Source organism: Bombus pyrosoma, linkage group LG13 (genome assembly GCF_014825855.1).
Source record: "Bombus pyrosoma isolate SC7728 linkage group LG13, ASM1482585v1, whole genome shotgun sequence".
NCBI classification, from domain to species: domain Eukaryota; kingdom Metazoa; phylum Arthropoda; class Insecta; order Hymenoptera; family Apidae; genus Bombus; species Bombus pyrosoma.
The window spans coordinates 1,657,209-1,684,086 of NC_057782.1; the positions used below are offsets into that span (position 1 = coordinate 1,657,209).

At 35.0% G+C, this 26,878-nt stretch overlaps 2 protein-coding genes and 1 long non-coding RNA gene across 4 annotated transcripts; 1 reads left to right on the plus strand and 2 right to left on the minus strand.

Moving 5' to 3' along the window:
* Window positions 1-5,795: 5,795 nt before the first annotated feature.
* LOC122574484 (retinol dehydrogenase 12-like) lies at window positions 5,796-25,649 on the minus strand. Of its 2 annotated transcripts, none has more exons than XM_043742140.1 (7): window positions 25,520-25,649; window positions 20,475-20,553; window positions 17,086-17,390; window positions 11,694-11,813; window positions 9,273-9,483; window positions 6,206-6,399; window positions 5,796-6,134 (listed from the first exon to the last, which is right to left on the minus strand). In XM_043742140.1, exons 1-6 carry the CDS (start codon window positions 25,635-25,637, stop codon window positions 6,246-6,248), a joined length of 987 nt encoding a protein of 328 aa, XP_043598075.1. In that variant the 5' UTR covers window positions 25,638-25,649; the 3' UTR covers window positions 5,796-6,134; window positions 6,206-6,245. The 2 variants fall into 2 exon arrangements, with proteins under 2 accessions (XP_043598075.1, XP_043598074.1); XM_043742139.1 differs by having other exon boundaries at window positions 9,273-9,486.
* Window positions 17,416-19,358, minus strand: LOC122574485. The gene is made up of 3 exons (XM_043742141.1): window positions 19,251-19,358; window positions 18,399-18,663; window positions 17,416-18,214 (listed from the first exon to the last, which is right to left on the minus strand). Exons 2-3 carry the CDS (start codon window positions 18,629-18,631, stop codon window positions 18,073-18,075), a joined length of 375 nt encoding a protein of 124 aa, XP_043598076.1. The 5' UTR covers window positions 18,632-18,663; window positions 19,251-19,358; the 3' UTR covers window positions 17,416-18,072.
* LOC122574486 lies at window positions 23,487-24,571 on the plus strand. The gene is made up of 2 exons (XR_006319072.1): window positions 23,487-23,768; window positions 24,176-24,571. It is a non-coding gene; the product is annotated as an uncharacterized LOC122574486 (long non-coding RNA).
* Window positions 25,650-26,878: the final 1,229 nt, after the last annotated feature.

Below are 26,878 nucleotides of genomic sequence, written 5' to 3' on the forward strand. Positions count from 1 at the left end.
TAATTTGAAAAATCGACGCTGAAACTGGCACGGGTAGAGCATGCTTTCGTCTCTGGTTTTGCCTGTCGATTTTTCGAATTTCGCGGTCGAGATCGCGAGTGGGCTCGAAACGAACGTATATTGCTCGAGCACGCACATGCGAGTGGGCAACGATCCCTGCTGTGATCGTTGGTCAGTCCACGTGCACTTCAATCAGCTTCCCCGGTTTATATCTATATTTTACCTTTATAAGTTTCTTTTTTGTTCGCGATTGAGAAGCCTCGAGCTTAGATTTAAGTTTCAGCGGGCATTGCGCCCGAAGAAAGAAGAGGCTATAAACCGAAGAGGCCCGGCAAACTGCCACTCAAGAGGGCAACTACCAATGGCTACACATCCTCTGGGCCATCCAGAGCATGGGAAGTCATTACCGTTACTACTTTGTCACTATGCTCGCTTTTAGTATTTGTAGTAGTAGTAGTAGTAGTAGTAGTAGTAATAGTAATAGTAGTAGTCTTTGCTTTTTGACCGATGTGTATATCGGACCATCGTCCCATTGGGCAAATCGTGATTTTTCTTATTAGTGTTGCGACAAATTAATTACGGGTTATATTAGAGTTGCGAGATGACATCGCGGCTTTTTATTAGTGTGGCGAGAAAATGATTACGATTTGAATTAGAGTTGCGATAAAATGATAATCGCGTTTGCTTTAGAGTTGCGAATTATGATATCGCGATTGTCTTTTGCAAACTTTATTATAAATGTTTAGAATTTCTTATTGAACTATACGTATCAGAATTTATCCTGTTTTCCATTGTTTAAAATTAGATTATAAAAGTGTTAGTTTTCAATTAATTTTATAATATTGCAAGTCGCAATACCAGAATATTTAAAGTAGTTTCCTCGACCGCGACTCGTGTAAGTTTCGAACGGCAAAACGAGAATTACGGGAGTTACGGTCAATTTTTGGGCTTTCCGCTGAACCTTGGGGTTATCTCGTGTACGGGGACACATCGCGTAGGTTTGTTAGTTCTTTGGAGAGATCGCGATTTCGTTCATTTCGGGTGCGCCGCGATTTTTTCCTTTATCGTTTGATTGATCGGGCATCTTCTTGTTTTCCCATAGTTAAGGGGAATTAAGCGTTCCATTGACTTTTTTCGAAAGATCGCGAACGAAAGAACGCGCCGCAATTTTTAATTTATTCTCTGATGGATTGCTGTTCCTCTTTGGCTTCTTCCTACTTTAATTCAGACATCTCGGAGTTTATAATTTTTCGATATTGTCGAAAGTTTAGTGTCGCAAAAATAGAACGTTAAACAATTTAGCACAACAAGTCGTATGTCCCTTTTTTATACAGTGTCAGTAGCTTCATTTCCTTTCTCTCGTTCTAAGCTAGACAAATTGTACGATGTTTATAAAGACTGATGTAATCATTATACGGGATATTATGCTTTGTTTTGAATTTGGAAAGGATCATGTACGCGTTGCGCGGAAGATGCATGTATTTCCATATGTATACGTTTGTTATTGTGTACATCGTTTAACATTCCGTACCTGCTTGTACCGCTCGTCTATCGAGTAATAATAATCACCGTTCGTCTATCGAGTAATAATAATTATTATCGTTCTTCAGCTTGTTCTTCGTTGCTTCTTGCCCATATGTTATCTGCTTTTCTGATTGCTGGGACTAGTTTTATTGGCTTCTTTATTTTTTTCGTAGCTTTTTATACGGAGTAGTTGGAGTTCTCGTGTGCAGAGGGAGTGTCTATATGAACTTTGTGAATTCGTTATTGTTGTGCTCTTTTATTTTGTTTTCTATTTCCTTTGCAAGTTTGTTTAGGTGATTTTTGTTTTCTCGTGATCTATGTTTTTGCCACTTTGCTTTCGCTTTTCTTTTTTCTCTAATTTTTTCAAGGATGTCTGGCGGAATTATTTTTTGTCTGTCTTTTGGTTGCTTCAGGTATAGTGGTTGCCCATGCTGCTTCTTGAATAGTTTCTGTAAATGTTGTTACTGCCTGTTCAATGTCTTCGGGTGTTTTTAATGTGATGTTGCAGTTGCTCTTACTCTCGATTATTTCTTTAAATGTTTGCCATTTGGTGGTTTTATTGCATACTGTATCTGGATTGTTGTAAAGTATTGGTTTGTTTCTGTATGTAATTATTATGGGTGTATGATCGGAACTAAGCTCTAGACTGGGTGCTATTTTTAGCTTATTTGCGTTTAGTCCCTTTGTAACTGCAAAATCGAGTAGGTTAGGTATTTTGCTCAGGTCTGTCGGCCATTATGTCGGTCTTCCTGCAGATAATATATTGAGGTTATTGTTTCTAATGTATTTTTCCAGGGTTCTACCTCGAGGTGAAGTAATTCTTGATCCCCATAGTGTGTGCTTTGAGTTGTAGTCTCCCGCTGCGATATACTTGTCACCTAAATATTGAAAGTACTCTTCCCATATTTGTATTGTAATTTTGTGTCGCGGCGGTACATATACTGCTGACAATATAAAATGATTGCTGCTAGTTTGTACTGTAACGGTGGTTGCTTGGATATATTCCTTACTAACTTGGCTGTGTAAGTGGTGTTTTATGTCGTTTCTTATTATCACTGCGGTCCCTCCGTGTGCTTATCCTGGGGGGTGTTTGGTATCATATATAGTGTAGTACGGTATTTTCATGTAGCTTTTTGTAGTGAAGTGTGTTTCTGAAACAAGTAGTTTGTCGATATTGTTGTTGTACAGGAATGTTTTAGTTTCTAGGGCCCTTTGTTGTATGCCGTTTGAGTTCCAGGCTGCTATTTTTAGCGTGTCCGTTTTTATTTTTTGGTTATCATGTTTGTAAGTAGTTGAAGCATGACTGTGATCTGTTGTGTTTGCTGTCTGAGAACTGCATTTTACTCGCTTATCATTTTTGTTAGCATTTCGGTGTTTTTGATGGATTGCTTGAGCAGTTCCTTGATTTCTGTAGCGTCGTTGTTGCTATTGCTTTGATTTTGGTTGTCTATGGGTGCTGATTGATTGGTTACTTACGCGTAGCTTCGCCTATCAAAGGTGTTGGTGTTATTGTGGTTAATGTTCGTTACGTGCTGTACATTCGGTGTTGTTACAGTTTCTGTGCTGTCCTGTTGTGTGTGATTGATATTGTATGTCCTATTCCGAAGCGGCGGAAACAGTTTACGTTGCAGTTGTTTTCTGACTATGCAGCCTTTGTAGCTAGCTGGGTGGTTTCCATTGCAATTGTAGCATTTTACATCATTTATTTTTCCCATGTATGGGCAGTTCATTGTTAGGTGCCTTTCTGCGTATTTGACACACGCCGGGTTTCTGTTGCAGTAATTTTTTGTGTGTCCAAATTGCTGACACCGTATACATTGCGGTATGTCTTTTTTATGTCTAGGTGGCACCACTGTTATTATTGTGTTTAGAACTTTTTTCATTTCAAAAATTTCTTTGTTATTATTTTTAGGTTCAAGTTCTATTATATATAGAGGTAATGGTTGTTTAGTATCATATCTGGCTATGTTGTTTATTGTTCTTACCTGGTACACGAACGAATGAGTGTCATCCTAAGCAGCGGGTCGCACAGTAATGCTCAATCCGTACGATACATGAGCGGCAGCTTACCGGGTACACCCCCGGATACAGGGATGATATGTTACGCCTACGACATGTTGGTCCTGGCCGGGGGACATTGGTGGTACAGAACACCGCGTCTCGGCGAGCTCGCTTTTGCTTGCGTGGTGCGTGCCATACGCAGGCTGGACCTGAAGGTGTTACCAGCCAAGTGTTTGCATATAAACGGGTAGAATGTCAAGGTGGGGCTTCGGATGAAATATCTGGGCCTCACCATCGACAATTGATGAACGTTCGGGCTGCACTTCAGGCTCTTGGTCCCCAAAGTGACGGCAATAGCCAACGCATTATGTGACTTGCTGCCGAATACCGATTGGGCCGGTGTCGGAGTGCGCCGACTATATGAGGGGGTCGTCCGTTGCCGAATCTTGTACGGGGCTCTGATGTGAGCAGGTAATCTGATGACGCGTCGTCACAGTCTGCTTTTGCTGAGGATGCTGCGTAGGACGACCGCCATCAGGATCATAAGGGGATACCGGACGGTATCTTATGCGTCGACGTCTATCCTGGCGGCGTTTCCTTCGTTCGAGTTCCAGGCCTTGACATTCCGACGGGCGTACGAAAATCTTAGGGGCCTGGGCTCGGGCGGGGTCTCCTCCCCTGCATGGCAGGCAGCCCGAGACGTTCGGGGGAAGCTAGGCGAGAGGTATGGGAGCAGTGGCGCTCCGACCGACTCGCCGAAGATCAGGCTCGTGGCCACCGGACCGTTAGGTCGGACCGTCGAGCCCGTGAAGGGCTCCCGTTATCCTTCCGGATGACGCACGAGCTCGCCGGGCATGGCGTATTCGGTGAGTAGAGAATTGGAAGAGAGGAGACGAACACCTGTCACCACTGCGGAGAGGACCTTTGTCCGGCGTGGGAGGCCTCCGGCCGTTTCCTGCGACTAGCGATTGGCGAGAGTTTGAACCCCTCGTCAGTCGTGGAAGCGATGTTGAGCGGGTAACAGGAGTTCTTCGCGGTCCGTTCCTATTGCGAGGAAGTAATGCTCGCAAAGGAGCGGGCAAAGCAGGAGAGGGTGAGAACTTCTCGCTCTTATAGTGTTATATATGTTATATATAGTGTTATAGTGGCCCTAAGTGGTCATGGGGGTTGTCACGCCGAGGAGGTTCTGGGATCTCCTCGCACTTGCACGACGGCCCAGCGGATAGCGTTGAGAGGTGTAGTCCCTTTCAATGTCCAAACTAGATCAGAAGAATGGCTTCCTCAAAATGGGAGAAGACGCGGAAGTGCTCCGGCAGCAATTGGAAAGAGATCCCGGGGCACTCCTGTTAAGCGGTAGGTAGGCCACCGTGGGGTTTTAATCGGTAAGTCTGACACTACCCCGCTCTTCTTCTGAGAAGCGGCAGGGTATCCATGAGGATTTCCCCACGTTTAAAAGAAAAAAGCTTAGCTCGTGAAGAAGACCATGGTATTCAGACACGTAAACAAGCCCGCGCGACATTTTACAAAAGAAATGGTAGGTTGAGCATTAAACCTTCTTACTCATGGAAATCTGTAAAAGCATATCGAAAACCGCCCTATGAAATTTCCGAGTAGAGAGGATTAATGTTTCCTCTTGCGTTACGTTTAAGACACAATGTGTGCGATTTCAGGAGAAGAATGCAATGCAAAGTACCTACCATTTTGTGCTCGGAGAATTATTATAAATTTTATTGAATAGGATTGTAGCGGACCGTTATTGAGGAGCCTAATACTCGAGTGAGCTGGAAAATATCAAGTACCCAAGTGCTATTATATTTACTTTATTTATATTTACTACTATATTTACTTAATCGGGGTACCTTTTCTCTTCGCAACATTCAAGGAAAGGAACAGATTTCTGCATCCCGAGTTGCTTCCTTCAGTCATATAAATTGTATCTTTGTCAGTGGTTCTCATGATCTATTCACCATAATCGTATCTATCCCAAAGATCATTTTATGATCATGTCATGGGACATGTTTGGATGCGTTTCAATCTCACCTTTTTAATGATAAACACAAAAAGGTCATTCCGTTTAAAAAAAAAACGTTACTATGAGTAAAATATCAGGGAATATGACCTTAAGAAAAGGAGAGAATAAGATATATTTAAATTTAAAAAATTATTGCATTTAATCAATTTTGGATAATAGTCCTTGTTCTTGAATGTTGTACAAGCTTATTAGAGATAAGAAAATAACATAGTTCAATGCGTATTAAAGAAAATTAATAATTAAAACGAAATTATTTTATTGTCAAAATAATTGTTATTTTCAGAAATATGAAATGTAACATCTTACACCATTCGTAACAGTTAATGTATACCCGTAACTAACGATAGACGTACAATTAAAATACACAAAAGAAAGAGTAAATTGTAATTTCAATTGTAACTTGAGACATAGTTATAGACGTACTTCGTTCCTTATTTCTTGTCTTTTACACTACATGAAACACATTTCAATCATGAATTGAGCGACCTCACGATGTGAATGTTGTAATCGAAAGCATTCCAATCATATGATACTATTGACATTCCGACTTGATCTTCAGAATCTGGTCTCTAAATATCTGAAATTATTTTACATACATCGAATCAATTTTAACGTTCATGAAATAGTTAAATAATTTCTGTAAATTACCTTCGTTTTTTGTATAAATTCTCTCTATATAAACATATTTTTATTGTTCAACTTCTTCATCACTGATTGTTTTTAGTAGTTCTTGAAACCCTACTTCCGATGGCAAACCGAGCAATTCACAACTACGTTTCCACAATCGGGTTGCTAATTCAGCGTTACAAGCCTTTGACGAGGGACTTGCTGTTCTGCAGTTGCTAAAAGATAAATATATATTATAGAAATAAATAAAAATTTTCAAAGAAAGGCAATGTCCTCTCAGAGATTCAAATTACCATAATAAAGAACTAAATAAGAATTCTGTAATTAGAAACTTCTTATAAGTATAGGCCTATCTTTACGCTATTATACAATTTTGCCATGGGTTCCGTCTGGGACACATAAAAGAAACACGTGGACTCTTTGTCGGTAATACGACGATCGTGAAGAAAGATATTTCTGAGTTGGAATATTAAATCATTAATATACAAATTAGAATTTGGAATTTTAATTTGTTCCGCGCTCAACAGTCAAGGACGTGTAATAAACTCGCTACTTCCGACGAATAATTTGGAATGAAAGGGAAAAAGAACTGAAAGACATGATAGAAGGGGCATGTGGCGAAGGAAGCAGGGGCGGGTAGAGAAGAAAGAGAGGAATGGAGATGTAATATGGAACATGGCGGGCCAAGAGAGTAAATGAGGAGAGGTGTGGAGATGAAGGATTTCGACCTGGTAGGGCTCACGGAGACGCAGATTGCAGACGCAGACGGAGAAGACGGCCAACATAAATAATAAACTACCGGCAAGATCCAAGTAGTGTATTTCGACTATAAGGGAGAACAGGAGGGAAGGGCATAGTCCTGTTGACGCGATAACACTTGAAAGAAACAGAAAATATGGAATATTTATCATAATATTATCAAAATATGGAATATTTAGGAATATGGAGGTTCAGCAAGAAAATCTGTAGAGTGGTGACGGTGTAGAGCCGGAAGACGGAAGAAACAATGAAAACGATGGAGGAAGGCATAGAGGAGAAAGAGGAAGAATCGTTGCTGATAGGAAGAGACTTCAACGCGAGAGTGGGAAAGAAAGAAATGCAAATGGAACGAAAGAAAAGCAAAGGACAAGTCTCAACAAAAAGCCTGGATAGTGGGCTACGTGATAGCAGATGAGCTAACAGGCTAACAAGGGAGTATGGATGGACTCGAATCACGTACAGTTAGGGGGAGCAATAAAAGGAACAGAGGGGCAGGAGAGATAAAGGAAGGAAATCAAAAAGAGTGACTAGTCGGAGAAAGGGAAAGCGTAACGAAAGAAGCGATCATGACACTAGGAGAGTCGAAGAGAGCAGAGGCATAGATAAAACGATGAGAACGAAGCCTGAAGACTCATGCAGAGAGAGATTTGAGAAGAAATCTGTAGAAAATTGAACAAGATCTGGAAAAGGGGAGGGTTGTCGAAGGAATGGACGAACATAATTTACCCCACTTACAAAACGAAAAGAATGGAAGAGGCAGAGTAGTGTACATACACTCGTACATGTTTTGTTCAACGTACAAAATATATGCAAACATCCTTAATGAAAGGCTAAAGGAAGAGAGCAGGAAGAGAGGGTGGCTTTTAATTGAATAGGTAGGAGCAGATTGGAGGAGAAGTTGGGATGCAAAGGTGCAAAGTAACGGAAATTTGAGGCGAAAAGTAACGGAAATCTACCAGGAGACGAAGATATGATGAAGGCAGGAAAAGGAAAAATGCAGGAATTTGAGACAACAACGGGTGTACGGTAGAGTCGCATGCTGCTCAACATATATCTGTTGAATATGGAGCAGGCTTTGAGAAAGAAAGGGGAAAGAGGGGATATCATCCACGTAGGTTAACAACCACATCTTCTTTACAGATAAGAAGGAGTGACAAGTGTGTTCAGAAGACTAAGAAAGTACCTGGAGAAGAAAGGACTCACAATGAGCACGAGGAAAACGAAGATAATGCTACGTTGTTCGAGAGAAGAGGAAGGAAAAGGAGAAATATGAGAAGGAGTGAAACTGAACAGGAGAAAGGTTAAAGGAGGCTAAAGAAGTAAGAATTTGGGAGTCATATTGAAGAGGAGTTGCAAGATGTAAAGACACAAACGGACAGAGATAGCAGGGCGATGATAGCAATAAAAAAAGACGTAATACTGGAGAGACAGGCTATTTAAAGTATCATTCGACAGGGGAATGAGGATGTTCTAATCATAAAATGGAGAGTGTACTAGTGTATGGAGTCGCAATTTGGATGCAGTACGAAAAAAACGGGATTGCAAGAATAAAGAGAAAATATATCAAGGGTATACTGGGATAGAGGAACGCTAAACTACATCCTGGTGGAGGAGACCAAGATTGAGAAGATCATGGACAAGATACTAAAGAGGGCAGTCAGATATCGGGTATCAGATCTAGTGGAGGAATGTTTTTGGGAATTGGACAGAATGGGGGAGAAGATGAGGGGTAGGGGTGAGATGGAAAAAAGGGAAAGACAGGAGGGGGGTGAAGGTATAACTCCATATACAAGAAGATAAGTACAGAAAGCATGCCGCGTTATCTAAGAGAGAGAGAGAGGACAAAGAGGAAGAAACAGACTCATGACAGTAAGATTCAGATGTGGAAATGAGAATAAGAATGTGGAATATGCATGGAGGTAGAAAGAGGCGATAGAATATCTGGCGGAGAGCTGCAAAGGCAGAAATGTGAGGTGATACGTACAGGAGACTTTGTGGATAAAGAGAAAGGGAGGAGAGAAGAAGGTGGTAAGAGCAGGAAACAGCACCAAAGAAAACGGGCAATAACAGTAAGATAAAATAGGTTAAGTTAGTTATAATAAGAACTAGAGAAGTAAGTAATAAAGCGTTAAAGAAAAATATTATTGTCGTATTGGGTAAAGATTATGTAGGACTGTTGGGCTAATAGCTGGAAGCCATTTACAGCCAAAAAGCAACGATTAAATAAATAATGAAAAAAATAAAATATGTATATATGACAATATGAGTGTGAAGATATACGAAACCACATTATAAGGGCAAATGTCCTCCATATATCTAATCAACTTACTCATAGTATAGACCACTTTCTTTTCCTGCATTTTCGTCTACAGCACAATATAAAGTCGTTTGAGCACCCTGTTCGGCAGTTTTCATGAAAGGCTGGATCAACCTTACAATTGATGTCATACCTCGAAAAAACGATGCATCCATATATCGACACAATTCTGTTTTCACTACTCCAGGATGTAAAGAATATACGTGTATGCCTTGAATTTCAGCTGCTGAAAATGCGTAAAAAGATGTAAGTATAAACAGAACTAGTAATTATATGCGGACATGCGGACATAGCATGCAGCAAATGGAATGCTCAGATGTTTAGGAATAACACTAAAGCTTAAACGACTCCGAACAAGGATAGCGACAAGGAATGTCACTAGGTGCGAAAAGATTCTGGCGGATGGCGAGAGAAGTAGAAATAGGACACTGGACATCAGGAATCAGCTAGGTTTCGATAACTAAAATTATTTCGACCGGCAGTTCAACACTCGCGAACAATAATCCTTTGTGTATCATGCGAATGGAGCGAGCATTCCAAAAGAGAATTTTTGGGAGCGTTACGGAGCGTCAAATCGTTACAGTCTAGAGGGCCTGAAATTTATCAAATGTGGTGCAACACTTGCACATTTTACGTATAAGTGCGTTAGTCGTATCTAAAAGGATCTGAAGAGCCGCAAGAAAGCTTAATTCGCGCACGGCATCTTGTACCACCGCCCCATACCAAATTCCACTCAATCGCATAACGGTTCACATTCAGAAAAATCTGGTTAAAATTGAATTTTTTGATTTTACATTTTTAATTTACAAATCGTATGCACTCTACTAAAGCATCTTCCACGGTATCATTAAAAGATTGTCATTCGAAATTAAAAGAATGTCAATACAATTTTTTAAATTCTTCATAACTTTTTAAGGCCATCTGTTAGTTTGGACATTTTACGACACAAAACTCAATTAAATTAAATTTTTAATAAATTTCGAACAAAAGATGGCAAACAAAAGTGTTTGCATGAGTGGTACTGTTTAAGCATTCCAATTTTCACAAACCGAAGAACAAAATGACCTGAAACTTAATGTTTCACAATTTTGAAATAAAATTAACAAACTAAGAGGTTCCAGTGGGAGATACAAATACAAAAACATTTCCAAATTTGCAACTTTGTGCTTGTGGATAATAAATATAGGAAGATCTTTTTCTTTTTCAGTGAACGAAATACAAACGAGAGGTCGGAACAAATTGAAGCCAAAAATGGTTACTGCATTAAGCAGAATTCGATTAGATTTCAGAAATCTCAATGCACGTTGTTATTACAACTAACGAAATGCTACAACTTTTCAAGAATAGTATGTACAAAAAAAAAAAACGATGGGAACTCGTTCATATTCTTAGACTCTATGAAACGAATGATAGTGATAATATCGACTGTTAAACTGCCTTTATATTTTATTTGTATTTTGCATTTTATTCATTTTCTGTACTTCGTCCATATTCTACATTTCATTCGTATTTTGTATCTTTTTCGTATTCTATATTTTTTTATTTGCATTCTATATTTTACATCTATACAATTTTAGAAACATTTAAAATATTTGTGCAATTACCTACATTAATAGCTTATGAATAAATGAAATTACTTACAATACATACAATAATTATATGGATAAATACCTCTCCTAACTAATAGTTTTGTGCTTTTATTCAAATTCATTTTGTTAATTTTTTAAATAATTTCGTTGAAAGAATTTAATTTATATCAAATGATTTATTATTTATTTCACTAAAAGAAATCAACCTCTTTCATTAAAACAAATCTCACCACTGAAATACATTCGACTGTACGTGTGACTGTGAGTTACAGACTATGATTAATCTACAAACTACGACCTACAACCTACGCTGTGTCACTCACGTAACACAACGCAACGCAACGCAACGCAACGCAACACACCGCGAGCGATGTGGCTGTAAAATGATAATGGGGCAACCTTGGCAGGAAAAGAATCGGGGATGCAAGTACATAATTTAGCGAAAGTCGAACATTTAGATTAATTTGAGGTGTGAATTACCACTGTAATTACAATGAAAAAATTTTGTCCTTGAAATTGAAGGTCTAGGTCAATTTTGCGGCTACTTTAGTTTGTAACTCTCCACCGATCCAAAGGTGTTGAATCATCTGCCGAAACCATAACGAATATGTAACTTTTTACATTCTGTACATTGTACATTATACCTTTATTAATTATTATTATCTCGATGCCTTTACGAACATAGTAACGTATATATAAATGTTCTCTTTCTTCGCTTCTCAATTACGGATGAAATATTTATTTTAAACACAATTGAATCAGTCCGTTTAGAGCGGAAATAATTAAAATTACCATATAATTACTAAACCAAATAATTTTTTAAAAGCATAATTCTGCTACTTACCGATTAACTTTTTGTTCAATTCTTTAGTAAATAAAATATTGGCCAGCTTACTTTGACAATAAGCTTTAACAGGTGAGTAAGAATGTTCCAAATTTAAATCCTCAAAATGTATATTACCACCTGTAACATGATATATGATGTAGTATGTATAGAAATAACTTACATAAATCAATAAGTTTCATATTTTAAGTTAAACATTATTAGAAGTAACAACAAGACAGGCTTTAATATAATACCTCAATCCTTCAATATAGATAACTATGCAAGTCCTTTGTATAAACATTTTTTATGTGTTTTATAGTTAGAAATGAAACGAAAATATCATATAAACATACAACTGCAAATATTTTATCAATCATAATAAAAATATAAAATATGGGAAGAACCACAATTAATTTGCTTTTAATATAATGGTATACAGTAATAAATAAATAATTTACATATTTTATATTAATTTATTGAATTAACTTGAATGATAGTATAAAAACACAGTATAATATAATATTATCGAATTTTTATGCAGAAAGCCATTTATTATTTAATATAATTCACTCAACTTAACTCCATTTTCGCATATCGAAATTTCATTCGCTTCTTTGCGATACAAAACTAATTTCAACAATTCCTTCAGTTCGCTCTCAGAAGAAATGACTATGGAACCACAAATCCCAGCAACAACTAAAGCTGCTAAATCAACTCCTATCTATATCGACGCACAGATAATAGAGTCAACCCCTAAATGATAACGTAAGAATTGACAGCTATAGCGTAAAACAGCTAAAAAACAGCTTAAATCACATGCCTGTCAAAACCACTCACCTCACCTTCACGTTGGGGCTCCCCGTCACCCTACACCGGCTCTGACCGGGGTAGGAAACGAAAGAGTGAATGGTAGCTGGACAGGGATTCATGGCGACGACTCGGCAAACAAAATTTAATAAAACCATGTGAGATACGACTACAAATACGAGTAACGATGGAACTAGACTCGTTAAGTTTATGACGATCTGCGGTACAATCTCTCGCCGGAAAGTACATTTTCAGTGAGAATGTGGCTCAGCAAATATCATTTATATTTAATCATCAAAAGACACGTTTCAAATAGTACAATTGCATTGTAAACTAGCTTAGGTAGGATAGGGAACCGATACAGCGGAAGGGACCCTCAAAGCAGCATCGGGTCCATTCCTTCCGTCACCGGACGAGTCCGTGAGCGGAGCTCCTTCGTCATCACCTTATATGGACGTCCCCAGGAATCGAAGTCGACCGATTGGACAAGATCCGACCAAGCCCAAACTTTCGCTACGTCGCGGTACAGACCATGGCAACGTTCGACACGGAAATTTCAGCCTCGTCACGGAGACTCCTCCACCGGGTCTGCTAAAATCGTCACCGAGCTCAAACGCACCGCACTCTGAGCTCAGTGATCTCAGCGATCCATCGATATATAGAACTACAGTGACATGGAGGCATCACGGACCGTCTCCTCATCCACGTCCAGCTCCTCTCTAGAGACGTTCTACCCCCAAGCGTCCGCAACAGTCACCGCCCGGAAGGTCGACGTCCCTACCCTTCAGACGCCATTTTGGTGATAGGTGCACGCAGTCTCCTTTTGGATCAACACTGTTTCCGCAGATGAGAACCATTCCGGGTCGGAAGACGCCCTGAGGCGTCACCATATGGTTGTCGAAGTAGTCGGAACGGGTCTCTATCTCTTCAGCTACTCTCAAGATCGACAATCGCCTATAGGCGTCAGGGATGACCCATCTAATATCAATCACGGAGCACCCCTTTCACCCGACGCAGGTGCTTACCGAGCTTCGTTTCACCATGTTCAACAGGAACCCGAGGTTCTCAGTCCAGTCCGAAAGCGTTCGATCGCGAACGTTTGTTCTGAGGCTTCCCCGCTTCCTAGAGTGAGCGTTGAAATCATTCAAAACGAGAACTTGACACAGACAATATCTCCTCGCGTAATCACCAGCTACAAGAACTTTACAAACACCGCAGACCCACTGTTAGATGGGCCGTGTCTACCGCATTGGGGATGGTATTAAAACTGATCGTGGGGGAACATATTTGTTGGATACATTAAGTAAAAATGGGATTGTACCCATTAGAGTAAATAAAAAATATACGTTTAAAAGAACGGGAGAACTACTTTTCTGGACATAATTAGTACGGACAAAGGACTGGCAAGGAAATACAAGGGAAGTAAAATACTTAACGTGTTGTTAGCCTCTTACCATACTTATGTTTTACATGATTTAAAGACGAGACGTAATATCCATAATTTTAAATACTCAACGAAAGAAATGGGTACAGATAATTTTATTTTAAAACTTGACTTAAATTATCAAAACTTATTTATTCAGAATTCAAACGACGAGGAGGCGCATAGAGAACGTTTCCAGACTACTGTAGAAACGACATGTGCCTCCGAACTAAAGAAAGTTTATCCTCTTACAGGTGAGAAGAGTAGAAACTATTGGTGATGTGAAGAAGATACTTAGGGCGGAGGTCTTTATCAAGCACTGTTCCTTCAAAAATTTGATCTAAGAGAGACTGATCGATGTACAATATTTTTTCACGCATGAAATTGTTGCCAATATTCTCACTGAAAATCTGTTAAAGTTAAAACATCAGAATTTCTTAGCACTTGTAGGGAAGGGTTGAGGGTAACAATATCTCCCTGCATTACGAACCGCACGTGAGCGTACGGGCCAATTATATCCAACATGGCGATATCGAATAAACACGTGTTACTTTGTCTTCCGTATTTTGCGCCTTTTATATTCAATAAGCGCTTGATTCTTCTGAGAATCGGTGCTTTACCCTATTTTCCGACTTTAACAATCGAAAAAATTATGCTTTAACGGGTCTTCCCGGATTTGAAACGTTACTTGGATCAACCAATGGGATCGCTAGCATTATCCGAACATGCAACAATATATCCAACTATCAACATTATTGCGAAAAAGTATTAACGTTTGATCAAAAGGGAACTTTATCCCGATCTAGCCATACTAAGTAGCTCTTAACGGATACACTTTGTGGTGATTTGTCCAATGGGTATAATTTTTCGGCTCCTTATGTACTGTAAAACACTGAAAATTTTATGGTAGGATCTAGAGTTTATTGCGTACTTATGGAAAAGTAAGGTTCCTTTCCGAGAACCATCCTTCCGGATGTTTAACACGAGCCTAGGTCTCCTTTCTTAGATAAATGATTTAATACGAAAAACATTTCTCTTTTCTGCGTGCTTCTCAAGGAACTTAAAGAGTGTAGATGGAGACCGAATGTTCTTCATCCGTAACAGAAGAATTTTATAGTGCTTCATTTTGTAAGGATGTTCGTTATCTTATATACTTAGTCAATAACCGCATATTTGGTTCTGAATTTCGATAATCAACCTAAGTCTTTCGAGTAAAATTCGAGTATCTATATAAAGTAAGTCGATTGTCTGATTCTTGCAAGCTTGACTATCGTCGTTTATCATACGAGTAATTTCCATAATATTTGATTCTTTTTCCTGGTCATTACGTAGAAAATATCTGTATTTGTCATTATTGTTTCTGTAGATTTTATCATTTCTTTTGGAATATCACTTCCCATAATTAGGTCAGAACCTGAAGTTTTCTTCGATATATTCGATATTTTTTTATTATTTCTTTTACTACCTTTGCTGGTAACACGTTTTTTTTTCTTTTCTTTTATATTATTTATTGTAATTTTACAATTTGTCCAGTGGGATATTTGGTAAAATATTATAGCTCAAATATACATAGCATGTGGATGGTTACCCCCAGCGGGGTACCATCTTCGTGTTTGTTAGGTTATATCTTTTGTGAGATCTGCTGGGTGTTTCCTTTTTAGTCTTTTTTCTATGCTTGTGTCGATCGTTTCTGCAGCCAGCCGGTTTGGGTGTGTTGCTATTCTTAATCTGTACCTTTGCGCGCGTCTGCTAATCTCCTCCTTGACCGTTGATATTCCCAAATCCTTCCGAATATCCTCATTTCTAACGTGCCATGGGGCGTTTACTATTGTTCTAAGAATTTTTGCTTGTAATGTCTCTATTTTGTTTATATGGCTCATTGCTGCTATCCCCCATAGTGGCATTCCGTATGTCCAGATTGGTTGTATGATTGTTTTGTATATTTTTAGTTTATTTTCTATGCTTAGTTTGGATTTTCGACTTGTTAGCCAATGCATTTGTCTCCTTGTTGTCTGTATTTTGTCTATTATTGATTTAATATGCTGTTTCCATGTGAGTTGTGTATCTATGTGGAGTCCTAGGTATTTGACTTGTCTCGTTTGTGTTATTGCGTGCCATTCAGTAGGATGTTTGGTAGCGTCTGTTTTCGCAATGTGAATGTAATATGGTTACATTTGTTGAGGTTTGCTTTTATTTGTTTATCTTGCAGCCACTTTTCTATTTTTGTGATGTGTTCTTGTAGTAATGTGACTGCTGTTTCTGGGTTAGTGCGCCTGACTAGTACAGCTGTATCGTCCGCGAATGTCAGTATTTTTCTATTGATAGTTATTGGTATGTTGGCCGTGTATAATGTGTATAGTATTGGTCCTAGGACGCTTCCTTGCGGAACCCCTGCCTTGATGTCTTTAACTTCAGAGTATGCGTCCTTGATCTTTATTACGAAGGTTCTGCTGCTTAAGTAGGATTTTATTAATTGGTATATTTGCTCCGGGAATTGTTTTCTGATTGTTTGTAGCAGGCTTTCGTGGTTTATCTTATCAAATGTTTTCTCGATGTCCATAAAGAGGTCTGTGCAGTATTGTTTGTTTTCTAATGCTAGTATTATTTCATTAATGAGCCTGTGCATTTGCTCTATCGTGGAGCGTTTGTTTCTGAATCCAAATTGGTGATCTGGTATTAATTTTTCCTTCTCTATTATTGGTTTTAGGCGGACGTATATTATTTTTTCTAGTATTTTTGAAAACACAGGAAGTAGCGATATTGGTCTGTAAGATGCTGTTTGGTATGGGTCTTTGCCTGGTTTAGGTAGATAGTTTAGTTGATGTATGCCTTACAATTTTGTTAATAGTGCAAACAACATAATTATCAAAAAAAGGGTGTATTGTTTAAGATGCAATAAGATTAGACATCAAAGGAATACATATGATTTTCGAGAAATTGTTTTAACAAACATATGGTTGAATATTTACTCTACCAGACGATTCGCATGCTCCCACATAATATTTTTTATGGTGTCAAGATTGATTTAAAATAAAACATATTATTTAAAAAATTATTATTATTATTGTTTAATAAGAAGTATCAAGATGTAATTATTACAAAAATGCTAGTCTCTCTCTCTCCCTCTCTCTCTCTCTCTGGCTTTCAACTAATCATATAACTATTATTATTGCTACTTACCCAAATGTGCAGCTGATGAAACATTAATTATTCTACAACCTGGTCCAGATTCTACTATTCTTGGTAACAGTAGAAGTGTTAAAAGAAAATGTGCCAAATGATTCACTTGAATATGAGTCTCGAAACCATTTTCAGTTTTTTCAAATGGATGCAAGAATACTCCTGCATTATTAATTAATATGTGGATGGCCGGTTCAGTTTTTAAAAGGTGCTGTGCACAGTTCTTAACGCTTGTTAAACTACTGAGATCCAACTGACAAATTACTAATTGTCCTGGTTTATCTTCAGGGTTTTTTTCACTGGCACTGAAATTTTATGCACCATAAATCTTATAAAGTACATTGAACAGTAAATACAACAATACATACAAAAGAAAATTGAATACTTCTCGAATTCCGCTACGAATTTTTAAACAGTGTAACAGCTTCAATAAATCTATATAACCAAATTAACAAATCCAATATAACAGTGTTTATGGAATGGAATAAAATAGTGACTCAGGAAATGTTTCCAATAGATAGATACAATGATAAACAATTTTAAAACGAACTGTGAATTTGTCTTTTAAAAATTGTTATCCAAGTTTAAACTTAGTGCCTAGTAAGTCATAAAAAACATATATACATTTATAAAACATAGAAAAGATTGTATGAAACAATATTAAATAGCTTTGAATAACATATCGCCTCATACAGAAATAATGTATTTTTAACAAAATCCTATGTTTCATATAACTGACATATTTTTTAATTCTTTCTTAATTCGATCAAGCAAAAGGATCGAAGCATTTGTGTAATATCGCGGAATATATTATTATTATATATTCTGATATTTATGATTTATTTAGAATGTATGGATTGTACAGATGTTGATTAGACAGAAGAACGATGGTTGTTTAACATGAACTAGTCACAATAACGCGCTATAATCTAGATTAATTCAGTGGTTCACTTGCAACTCTCGCCACAACGGATTCAACGTTCTCTCTCACGAGGACCACACTCTCTTGACAGCACAATGACTTCTCGATTCACACTCTCTGACTGCTCTCGCATCCCTTTTGTCTTTTCTTAGACCCACCACGCACATGTTCTGCAACCGTTCGTGGTCAAGGTCACGTAGGCTTTTTCTAATTAAAAATATAAAATATTGGCAATTATTTACATAATTGTAATAATTATCTATCTTATAATTATTTATCTCGTTGATTTTGAAAATATTAATGTACGTTGTTGACGTCAATATCCTGAATAATCGCTTATACAAATAATCACTGCTCAGGTGCCTGGGGAATGGCACTTCTTCGCACGGACCTGGAACGTCGCGTGGAAGTAACAGAGGCCGGGCTGTTGTGATTCGGGTGCTTCCGGCTTCCGGTGTGCCTCCTGTGGATGTTGTCGGCCACCTTGATCAGGGCGTTCGTTTCCGTTATCCTCAACGCAGTCAGTACTTGTTGAGTATCGCTGGGAGGTGTTTCTTCCAGGTCGCCAGCACTAAGTCGTTGAAGGCTGACGAGGGGACGAGCTTCCTCATATCCGAATAGCATTGAGACGGCGTTCTATCGCCCATTTCGTCATTCTGGAACTCCCAGTGTAGTCTTGAACCGTTTGAGTCTTTGAATTCTGTACGAAGTTGTCTGTTGCTACTCGTCATTGTGAATGTTCACTTTTCGCAGGTCAGCGTTGTAACGTCAACAAATATTTACAACCGACTCAGGAAACCTGAACCGCTTTGCACACGACACCAACTCCCAAAACAAAGGAATATGAATTCGACACGTAAGCATAAGATAAGCGAACATCTAGAAGGACTGGGTCTTGATCGAGGCTTCAGTCTTTCGGTAACGGTTTAATCGTAAACTTGTACTCTTATTACAGAATGAAGGTATCTCGGACTCTGGTTCAAGAACCCAACATTTTTTTTTTTATTATTATTTTCCTGTCATTTTTGCGTAACAGTGTCACCAATGTAGAGGATTGTGTTTAGTCGTATTCAACTCACGTCGGGGTTACCAATTTGTAAAGGACTGGTATAGGGGATGTTTGATCGTGAGATTATTATGTTATTGCTCGTTGTTATGTAAGTCATGTAAGTTATGTAATTTGTATAATTTATATTAATTTGTATATGAAATCATTTTAAGTTGTAAGCTGTAAGAGATTTACCAAGTATGCGGAAAGTCATCTCGAGTTGTTGACTCGCCCGAGTGAAAAACACCTCAGCTGCAAATGTTTAACCCTTTCGCTTCGGCAGTCCAGCCCGCCTAAGTGCTCTCTCTGTACGGAGGTGCGCGCCACAAATGCGCACAGTGGCGTGATTGATGTATAAATGTTTTCTTAAGTCTTAAATAACAACTGTGCTGAATAAAACAATAATAAAACCATCTTTGCTGCAATATGATAAGTATAATTTACATCTTTGATATGAAAAGGCTTACAAAATTGCAGGTAATATATTACATATTTACATATTTACAAGACTACAGATGGCACTGGTGTATTCCTGATATATGGGGTTAGGTTGAGCACCCGAAGCGAAAGGGTTAAACGTACAATGATTCCTTTGATTCCTTTGAATCTTCCGGAACACACAGAAGTCGAAACCGTTCGAACGGCTAATGTACAAAGGAGTCACCGACGCGAAAGTGTAAACAATTATCGGCCGCCGCTGTCCCTTACGATACATCGAAGAGCAACGGAGTCCGGAGTTTGCTGATGAGGCTGTCACATGAACTTGTGACTCAGATTATAAAAACAAGAAGGTTGAGTCGTATTACACTTTATTATGCACTTAATAGTCACAATTGAGTATACACTGAATTGACACGTATAAATTACACTTTCCTCTAACAACTTTATATAAATTAAGTAGGCAACTGATCAAAGGGTAGAAACCCGATAAAGAGATGTTGACCGTTCGAAAGATGAAAAATCGGTAAAGTTTAGTGACGATGTTGTGGCGGAGGAAAGCTGGTGATGGGTGGGTCTAAGGACACGAAAAGAGCTGATTTGTTAAGGACATGTTTTCATTAGAAGAGTGAGGGAAATAGACTTCGCTGTCAATTGGCTAATTTTCTAGGTTTGGTTCTTTTTAATATTTATAAAATTTTAATAAAATTTGGTTTTCGAAAAATGGAGTTACAAGGTAAAACGTTAAACGACAAGAGAAATATACAATATTTTATCAAAACAACTAAGTAATTAAATTATCGATTAATTTTAAATACGTGCGTTTTTGAACCACTACAATTTATTAGAATTTAGATTTCCATTTAAACAATAATGAAATAAGCATAAAATATATCGCGCTGCTCTAATTTAAAAGGAAACATTTTTTTCAAGAAGTATATTTCAAGTTCATTTTTTAAATAAAAAATAATTTTCAAATACCTTGATGTAGTTTCTTTTATGTCATTCACTGCTTCTGTTGCTTTATTAATGTCACGACATGCTAAAATCACTCGAGCACCTAAAAATAAAAGGTATCTCATTATTTTTGTTAATATAAATATGTAATACGTGTATGTAATGTATAATACAAACTACAAATAAGTTATGATTAAAACAGTTGTATATTTCAAAAAGTATTCTAAGCTATACCATATCCCTAATTGCTATATACGTTCTCTATAATATAAAGAACAATCGCACATTAACTTACGATCCTCTTATCAGAAGGTATTCTTGTCTTTCTATTTATCACCTGATATTAACACTAAACCTATCGACACTTCTTGTATACCTATTCCTACGTGCCCAATCAAAATGACCGTTCCTTTAAAAAAAGTTATTGTTTTTATAATTAAACGTAGAAAATATATAAATAGTGAATTTGTTGCTGAATGAATTAATATATGAACAACTTCCATAAAATGACGATACAAATTTATTTTTATATAATTTCAATTATAAACTAAAAAAGAGACAAACAAAATTATTACAGACAATTACACAAGGAGAATTGATGGAAAGTGAGGAATTAAATAATTCAGGTTTTGAGTGCAGATAAGAATGAAGGAGTGAGTCATGCAGGAAGAAAAGTTGCACTTGAAACTACGATGAGATATATTGAGCAGCAAGAAAATTCATCTGCAATTGATATCTTATTTTTTAAAAAGTGGCGCGATATCGGATTGATAGACGAAATTAAACCAAAAAAGCAGCAAAAGATTACCAATTCCTTTGTAAAAAAAAAAATAATATTTTATAAATATTGTTTATATGCATATACTAGGTATGTACAATAGAAATTATTGATATACTTAGACATTAATCTTTGTTCTGTAACTACCTAGAAATAATAACAGAAACATGTCTGATTAACCGGCCAGGAGTCCAATCCTATAGCAGCCGGTTAAGCGTAAGTGTACTGTATGTATAATGTATAACATTTTAGTTAATAAGCAATCTTTTTGTAGAATAAAAAGTTTAGTTATAAGGTTCACAGGAAACATCGCCATTAATAAAAATAATTTAACAGTAGCAGTGCCTCTGAATTTACAAAAATTTAATTGTGCATAAAAATATATAACATAAAAAAGTTACACATAGGTAATTAATAAGAAGTTTGTTCTTATTACTCTTTTTGTTGCTAGGTAATAATAATTTTATTGAATCATGTACTTTGCCTTAGTAACATTAAAAATATTTCTAAAATTTCATATTGATTACAATATAACAATAACTTAGTTACGTTAATATATAATGATTATAAATAATGAATCTATACTAGATGTAAGAAATGATAAACTAAATATTTGACTGCATTTGAAATTGTACATACAGTAGGTCACAAGAAGATCTGGGCACCATACAATTTTAATTTCTGAGCTCTATATTTTCAGTAAATCTACAAGGACCAACAAAAATGTATTACATTATGTTAAACTGCACTATATAGACAACAGCAGAAAAAGTCTTTTGAGTTATTTATTGTCGTCTAAACATTAAAAAGAAACAATGAGAAAGAATGAATCTTTATATCATAAAAAGTTTTGGACACTAATGCTAATTATACACATAAAACTAAACAACAACTAAGTTATACACATAAAATTAAAATTAATAATGACTATTCATATTTAAAATTTAATATTAAGTTGAATATCCCATATGTTTGATGACATGGTGTAAACATTTTGGCACAATGGAAATTAGTTTATTTAAATAATCAACACTGACTTGTTTCCATTCTTCTTTCAAATGTTTTTCTTTCATTGTTCTATTGACATTTCTAACATTCTGTTAATTCTGCAATCTAATTCCTCCGATACATGTTTCATAGGATTTAAGATCAGGGAACATGTAAAACATGTGCACAATTACAAAGAAAAGATTCTTGAACAATCCATACCTTGTGCTTTGAAACGTTATTCTGGAACAGCTTAAAAGTCTCATAAATCCCCATATTAAAAGTATTTTCTTGAAAATTGTTTTTTGTAATGTATAAATATTTATGTAAAATGTGTAAATATGTATAAACTTTTATCAAAAATACTGTAACATAATGTAATACACTTCTATTGATTCTTGTACATTTATTGAAATTATAGAACTTAGCAATCAAAATTATACACTGTCTGAATCTCTTTTGTGAGCAATTATATATTAAATTCAGGTATATTCCAAGGAAATTTCACGCGATATTAATAATAGTATTCACAATAACAATGTATTAATCAAACTGTTCATACATATGTATTTATAAAGAATGAATGTTGTAATTACAGTCACATGTTTTCACCCATAAATGTGTCAAAATACACTTAATCTTATGTCTTTTATTGAAACTATAGTAAATTTTTAACGAAAAAACGAATTTCCACAACTAATCACACACAAATTCATAATATACTCAACAAGATGAATCGAATAACAAAATTTGTCATGATTGCTAAATGGTCCAATTCCTAGAAATGTTTCTAAACTTAAAATAACACAAATATAATATATAAATATAATAAACTTAAAACAAATAGTTATGTATAAATACTTATAATGTAAATTCATTCAGTCTTCGATAATATAATATTTATTTATTCAACTATATTGTTTCTAATTTTAGAGTAATTATAATAAAGTAGATTATTGTAAAACATCATAATAGATTATAATTAAAAAAAAAAAACAAAAATATTCTTTCACATAAATATTTCATTCTTTTACCTTCAAGTTTTTAAAAAATATGACACTAGTAATCATAAACAAAATAATACTATAATAATCCAAGCTTGAATAAACTTGGTGTGACAAATTGATTTAACAATGCAAAAAGTAATCTTTAATGAACTACTTTGAATAAATATGCTTCTCATTATATTCTAAACGATATAATACTAATAATATATAATAAATAATATATTAATAAAGGAGCATATACATATATGTATATAAAGACTCACCATTCTCTTGACAATCAAACAAATACTATTAGTGAAATTTTACTAGTTACACTTTACTGCTATTAGTTAAAGGTTATAAAGTACTGTAGTGCTAATAAATTCTTTTGCATAACAGTAGCAAATTTAATAACGAATCAAGCTAAATTTTGTACGTCAATTTTATAAATTACTAAAGTATCTAGTCCTAGTATCTCTCATATTCGATGGGTATTTGATGTAAAATAATATAATTGTTCAACGGAAGCCTGTAACCTAAAACTTATTATACGTCAATCCAATAATGGTATTATACCAAAATTATAAAATAATAATTTATGAAAAAATTTATATACCACTTTCGATATTGACTCTTATTTCTCACTATTAAGATTAACAATAGTGAAGAAATTAAATATTTAAATAATATATGTTAAACTACATTTTAGGAAATGCGAAATTGTTAACATTTTGTGCAATCTTATAGTCTTCTATGTGTTTTCATCTAAAATGTGGTGTCAAAAGTGTTTCCTAATATGTAATATAATCTAATTTTTTATATATTTACCTATGTAACTTACTGTAAAGAACGATAGGCATTTTATATTGTGTGTTACAAAAATAATCTATGACCTTCACAAAATATATATAATATATTAAGGTAATGTAGATTATATAAAGATTTATATATATTTTATTACACATATTATATAGGAATAAGTACAATTAAATCAAAATAGTACAAAAGATAAAGAAGAGGATAGAAATCTATTAAAATAAATAATGAAATTTGTCTTATAAGACAAATATGCTAAGGACTTAATGGAAAGAGAAAACCAGTCTTATGACAAGGTGCAAATCTAGGACAAATTGAGGTAATATGGAAAAGAATATGGAAAATAGATATTGAAGAAAAGAAGAAGAAAAAATGTGCAAGATATGTGAAAGGAATATAGGAAAGATTAAATACCTGGTGGGTAGATGAAGTAGCGGAATGGCTTAGAAGCACATATAGAATAAAAGTAGAAGAGAAATTGATACCAAATAGAAACCAGGTTCCATTTCTTAACTACAAAATCAAAGTTAAATAAACATATATATATAAATATATATGTATTGTCTGAATTTGTAAAGCTCTATATCATGATCATACAAAAACCTTGTCCTATACATATACATATATGTGCATGTAATATATATATACATATAAATGTCATGAGTTTCTTACTTGTTCATGTAACATTGTAATAGACAGTATTATTAGAAATATATTAACTGGAAAAATGAATAATTAGATATTATCGTATAACAAATTATAGTTGATATTTTCCCTTGAAATTTCTCAATAATTAAATGTCTGTAATAAACAAAATTATACATTTGATGGAATTATTATTTTGTAGATTTATAGGTAAAAAAATTTGAAAATGCAAATGCAAAAATTGCTCATAATATATAAAAATATATAAAATATCCCAAGGATGGTTTTCCTTATGATATTCAGTGGACACAAAAAATCTTTGGGAGACTAAATTTTATATCTTTAATGATGTTCATAAGAATATAAATTTGTATAAACATCTACAATTTATTCATAACACTGAGAATTTATTTTAGAATCTGTTATCACATTCACACTTATATTGATAATATTAGTAACAGTAATAACTTGTATGCAATATATCTTGTTTAATTTAAATGTTACAACAAGATACTTATGTCATTAAATACATATATACATTTAATATATGATCTACTTATGACAATACTTGGCATTAATAAATGTTTAAACTCTTCATAACTAAAGTGGAATATTAATATATGTAACGTAGTAAACGCGTGACATAAATAAGTAAATATATATATACACAATATATATAACATAAGATACTAAATGCAAATATAACATATATAATGTACTAATTGTGTTACAAGTACAACATCATTAACTATATAAAATGTATAAAATTATAAATGTAATATTTCAAAAATTATCTCGTAACTATATAAATGAATTATATATCATGTCAATAACATAAATAGTGTAAATATTCTTACCTCTTCTATATATGTCCCTAGCTGTTTCTTTCCCAATTCCACAATTTGCACCTGTTATAATTACAGTTTTTCCAATCAAACGGACATTGCTGTTACAATAGTTACTAAAAAACCTCATATTTAAAACAATTTGCTCTTACTAATTGCAATAACATACAATAAAAGAATCTATTTATCCAGAACTTCGATCCGCCTTCTTAAGTATAGCGAAGCTTTCTACCTTTCAATTCCACTCACTTCGTCATTACATTAGGCGGGTATACCGTACTTCCAGCGAACAACATACCGTACTTCCATATAAAAGGAGTGGGGTACAAAATAGTGATTATATACGCTGCAAGATTATTGATATTGTTATCAGAATGACGATATATAACGCAAATAGGTATATATAAAAATATGCATAATATACTAAGAACACATATGACATAAGTTTTATCTATATATATAACAATAATATACATATAGCAGTATCATCTATGATACATTATTTAATAATGTACGTACATAGATTTTTTTCATAGATTTCATAAATTCATAGATTTACTTTTACAGTCAATCTGATATATCATAGTTTACGTTACAATAAATTACCAACATTTTATCCAAATTTGAATTGTCAATTTTCTGTAAAATACAACCATTGTCTACTTGTTAAATTTTTCGATATCTTAGTATGTCTGTTTCTTATTCGATTTCCAATTCAGGTTACAGATAATGCAATACATTTAAGCAAACTAAACTATTTAAAATTCGAGACACTAAACTAGCAAACAATTAAAAATTCTGAACATGCAACTTGATGCAATTACATAAAGTTGACTGCATTAACTACATATTATCCATGTGTTGCAGTTATTGTGCGAGAGTTTACTGATAAACTAACTCAATTTTATAAGATAAATATATCATACAATATGGATAAACCTTCTTGGATATATCCTTATATATAAATAAGAAAGCCATAGGTAATATGTAGAAGACACAAAATAAACAATAATTTTCTAATCACGTAATAAATTTCTATTTATCGTTTCTATTGCCTTTATCATATATTTCTAAAATGTTGTCTTATTTGTTTCAAATTCAATAGCTCATCAGTATGTGTTTATTATATTAGCTAAAGGCCTTGCTCATCCATGTTCATCCAATATAATCTTCGCTATTTGATTGTTCCCAAATACGTATCTAGTCCTCAATAACTTAGCAATCTGTATGTAGATATATTGTTCAGATAATTAATAGAATACTTGAATAATAGATATACCAATCAAATATGTATATAATTACGTATACGGCATTCATTCTATTGCATATTATACAATACATATATTTATTAAGTGTTCAGTGAAAAATAGA